This window comes from Rissa tridactyla, chromosome 21 (genome assembly GCF_028500815.1).
Source record: "Rissa tridactyla isolate bRisTri1 chromosome 21, bRisTri1.patW.cur.20221130, whole genome shotgun sequence".
NCBI lineage: Eukaryota > Metazoa > Chordata > Aves > Charadriiformes > Laridae > Rissa > Rissa tridactyla.
In genome coordinates this window covers 5,365,102-5,369,352 of record NC_071486.1, presented here as the reverse complement: position 1 = coordinate 5,369,352, position 4,251 = coordinate 5,365,102, and the positions used below count along the sequence as shown (strand labels likewise).

The 4,251-nt window shown below is 47.9% G+C and overlaps 1 protein-coding gene across 1 annotated transcript; it reads right to left on the bottom strand.

The window, feature by feature from the left end:
- Positions 1–253: 253 nt before the first annotated feature.
- Positions 254–2,415, bottom strand: LOC128900440 (interleukin-20-like). The gene is made up of 5 exons (XM_054181578.1): positions 2,248–2,415; positions 2,072–2,137; positions 953–1,105; positions 499–573; positions 254–391 (listed from the first exon to the last, which is right to left on the bottom strand). Exons 1-5 carry the CDS (start codon positions 2,404–2,406, stop codon positions 314–316), a joined length of 531 nt encoding a protein of 176 aa, XP_054037553.1. The 5' UTR covers positions 2,407–2,415; the 3' UTR covers positions 254–313.
- Positions 2,416–4,251: the final 1,836 nt, after the last annotated feature.

Below are 4,251 nucleotides of genomic sequence, written 5' to 3'. Positions count from 1 at the left end.
AGCTTATGTCTGCTAGCAAGAGGAACTCTTTCAGATTTTCCCTTGGAGAGCATCCTTTGATAGAAGCCAGCTAAGCCAGCGTTATGCTGATTTGATCAAACTTGGTATTTCCATCTTAATGCAAGACGCTGCTGATGCATTCCCCTGGGTATCCGGCTAGCGAAACACTCAAGTGTTTGATTGACCCTAGCTGCCATCGGTGAGGAACTGCACTGATACAGTACATTATTTGCCCCTTCACCGCTGGTGTGTGCAATGTCCCAGCAGCTTCCTTAGCCCCAGTCGCTGGCGGGTCGTTAATGCCTTCTGCTCTCTAAGGAGATTTCTCTATCCAGTCTAGTAGGATGTCCAGCTCACCCAGGGATTTAATTGCTGCAGATGTGACATTCAGCTGCAATGATATAAAGGAGCAAGGCATAAGCAAAGACAGCGAGTACAACCTGCCATAAAGGGAATCTGAATATCTGCGTTAATTGCTAGACGTAGTCATCAACTTACCCCTTCGTAGTTTGCAAGTATTTGCTTAAATTTCTCATCGGATTCCTGTCCACACAGGCACTTATTCTGCTCATGCTAAAAAAGTAAGATAGAATTCATTAGTTTGGGGGGTTCATTTTTAAAAATAAGAGATCGGTTTCTAATTATGCTGGAAATTACTGTATAGTCTGGAAAAGGCTACAGGTCTTTAAATCAGATTTCAGCTAAGAACACAGTTTACTTTGACAGGCAGCGGGACAGGATAAATTTCCTCCTTGAGAACTAACGTGGGAGTTGGCTGATGAGTGGCAAGTATAAAAATTTTCTAGCGGACATACGCTTCACATCTTGCTTTTTATATTCTTGTCAAAACCATTTTCATAAATAAAGATTTTGTGACTCTATAAAATGCTTAGGTTTATTTATATACCAAATACTAACATGAAACTAAGCTGTAGCAACACTCAAGACTTACACACTGCCCGAGTTTCCTCTTCACGCTGAGGAAGGAGTTGGCGATGCTGCTGATTTTCCGGTTGATGTACGAATCCTCGGTCTTGCAGTGCTTGAAGACTTTGTCCACGTAGAAGTTGAAGAGGTGATGGGTGATGCAGCATCTGTCTAACAACTTAAGGAATAAATTTCATTTTTAAAAGGTCTTCCAAAGTGCTTTAAACCTGTAGTCACCAGCCTTTCTGCCCCCTTCTAGAATAAACCATCTCTAGCCCCAAGCATGGTAGCCAAGCACAGCAGGATATTTTGACTCATATAAAGCTTTTACAGTGATGCTTGATGTAAACTGATAATATACATAGGAAGCTATTTTAGACTGATTTTCCAGGAGATCCATCCTCAGCAAGTCTCACTGAGTCGACAAAATAATAGCTGATTTTGTAGCTGGGTATTAGATGCTGAGACCTCCAGCAGTGGCCCACGTCTAGTGCTTTAGGGTGTGAGAGAGCTGGAAAATACTTGTTTATAATATATTTCACCTGCCAAGATCACATTCACCTGCTTTTGGATTCTTTAATAGCTCTCCACCCGAATCCCAATTCACCTTGCTATGCCTCCACCGACCGAGGCAGTGAGGAGCCGCAGCTAAAGCTCCTGTAACTGGAGCATCACATGCAACAACAACAAAAAGTACGTCTCTGCCCACCATTTCTGGAAAGAGAGTCAGGGTGAAAGCCCGGTGCAGGAACCGGCAGTGGGTCACCCACCTCTTTTCGCCTACGTGATCCACATCACTTTATCCTCCCTGACCTGCGCTGGCTGCCGGCGTCTGTGTTTTGCCGGAACTTAGAAGTCATGGTATTGATCAGCTTCCCCAAATGCCCAGAGCTGGTACACCCCCTGCCTGCTGTTAGGGTCCTGGCTGCTCAAAATTCGTAGAATCATAGAATGGTTCGGGTTGGAAGGGACCTTAAAGGCCACCCAGTGCCACCCCCTGCCCTGGGCAGGGACACCTCCCAGCAGCCCAGGTTGCTCCAAGCCCCATCCAAGCTGCCCTTGAACCCCTCCAGGGATGGGGCAGCCACAGCTTCTCTGGGCAAATTATTCAGAGAAACACTGGAGAGAGGGTAAGGACACCTACCTTAACCTTGTGCAGAGAATGTGGGTAAGACAAAATGCTGAGGGTCCTGATGGGGTCTCTGGCTTGCTGCACGGGAGGAGACAGAGATGGTGATGTTCCTGCTGGCTCCAGAGGGGCTTCAGGAGCAGCCCACTAAGAGCTTCCCCAGCTCCACCAGGGCCCGGAGCAATACTTACAATGTTGGCTTTAATTGCGGTGAAACCAGACCTAATCTCGGTCACGCTCATTGAAACCCTGCACAGTCCAAAGTGGAAGATTTTGTTCCCAGCTGTCGGCATCAAATTCAGGCAGCAGGACACGGAGAGGAGGCAGAGGAACAAGTGGGATCCCTTCATGCTGCTGCAGGATGCACACGCGGCCGGCTGCCTGGGAGACCTGCTCAAGGAAGACAACATCACCTCACTAAGTTTCCTAAATAACACGATTGTAATGCTTATGAAAATATATGGATTTTATATAGTACTTGTGCCTCTCCACTTGTATTAAAAAAAAACCCCACACTGACTTGTATCTCTTATTCCTTTCTTCTTGACTCCCCGTGTGCAAGAGCAAAAAATCAAATAAAACCAAATGTTTAACAGAAGATCCCAAAAGAAGCAAAAAGAAGGAAAAAAACCAACCAACAAACAATAAAAGGCTGCATGGAAATAGACAAAGTTCTTCTGAAAAATTTTCAGCAGAAAAAGACATACGGTTAAATTAAATTTTCAAAAGTCTGCTGACTCAGGAGCAGGAGGAGGTAACTGTGACCGAAAGCAGCAGATCCAAAGGGATCACAGAAGAAAATGCTTTTCCTCAGAAATAGCATACGTCAAATACAAGTTATGTTAGGACTGAAAATTAGGGTTATTAATGGAAAAAATCCTTTCAGAGACACATTATAGGAACACAAAGAAATATACACAAGTGCATAGAGTGAAAGGATAGAGTCAGTATTTTACCTTGTTCTTTGATGTGGGTTCACCCGTCTCGCTGACGTCTGACCTGAAGAGCTCCGAAGAACACGTTTTTATCCAGGTATCGGGAGGAAATAACTCTTGGATTAACTTTTGGGATTTTTCTTGCTTTTCCCAGCACGTATTTCCCTTTGTAATTGACTGAATTAATGAGCTAGTGAAAGGGACCAACTCTCTCACCCACAGGTGTTTCCCTCACCTACGGAGGCGGGAAATCCTGGCATGGCTGTATCATTCTTCGTTCGGGAAGAAGGACGCCACCAAAAGGAGGAACCATCATGGGGGTTACATCCCCCAGACGCCAAGCCTAGGGGCTACCCCTGCCACGGAGCCAGGCTGCCAAGCTCCCCCCGGAGAGGGGCCGTTCCCAGCGTTGGGATGCGGCATCACGCCCCTCCCCGGGATGCCAGTGGTCCAATCCCCCCAAGGTGGGAGGGTTGCTGGCAATCAGACATGGCGCGCCAGTAAAAGCAGCATGACTCAGGGAGTTGGCAAGACCTTTCTCCATCACTGTCCTGGCACACGGGGCCGTCGCCCGCCGGGTACCCTGCTCTAAGGATTGTTCCTCAGGGGGGTGGACCCTTGTCTCCATCGGCATGTCCCTGGTATTGGGAGACCAGAGATGCCCAGGTACGAGAGGGCAGGGCTTTGGGACACAGCACCCACCTCGGTGCCAGAAGAAGTCACTTGGTTTTCAGGAGCAGGGGTGATTGAGGTGATTATGCACAGTCCAAAGCTACCACCCTGCAGAAGGACAGAGATTTCACTCATACCTTTAGAAGTCCACCAGCCCAGCGGCAGCAGGGGAGCTTTACCTGCCAGCAAAGACTTTGACTGCAAAGTCTGTGATTACCCTGTCGCCGGCATTAGCTGCTGAGCAGAACAGATGCAGCCAAGGTCCTCCAGCAGACCAGGCACGTTCTCACACCAACATTTCAGCTCCAGACTGTCCCCAGGGACCCAGGGTTTGCCAGCTGGGCCACGCTGTCACATGAATGCGGCATCACTGCTACAAAACCCAGGCTGGGTCACCACGCTGTTGGCTCCAAGGTTAGTTTGGTTGTTTCTGTAACCCCTCTGGAGACAGCTTGGTCCAGTCTACGAACAAAAATGAGCAGTTAAAAAAACTTCTTGGGCTACCTGTACCCGGTAGGGAAGGTCTGATGGACTTAGAGGGCATGGGGGTGGCAAAGATGCCCCTCTAAACCCACAGCCGACCTCCGG

Excerpts from the sequence above, each read along its gene's own strand:
- LOC128900440 (XM_054181578.1), bottom strand. The coding sequence starts at position 2,406 with ATGAAGGGATCCCACTTGTTCCTCTGCCTCCTCTCCGTGTCCTGCTGC. Across the intron at positions 2,138-2,247 it reads CCGCAATTAAAGCCAACATT|CAAGCCAGAGACCCCATCAG; the intron begins GTAAGTATTGCT and ends CCTCCCGTGCAG. Across the intron at positions 392-498 it reads TACTTGCAAACTACGAAGGG|CTGAATGTCACATCTGCAGC; the intron begins GTAAGTTGATGA and ends ATATCATTGCAG.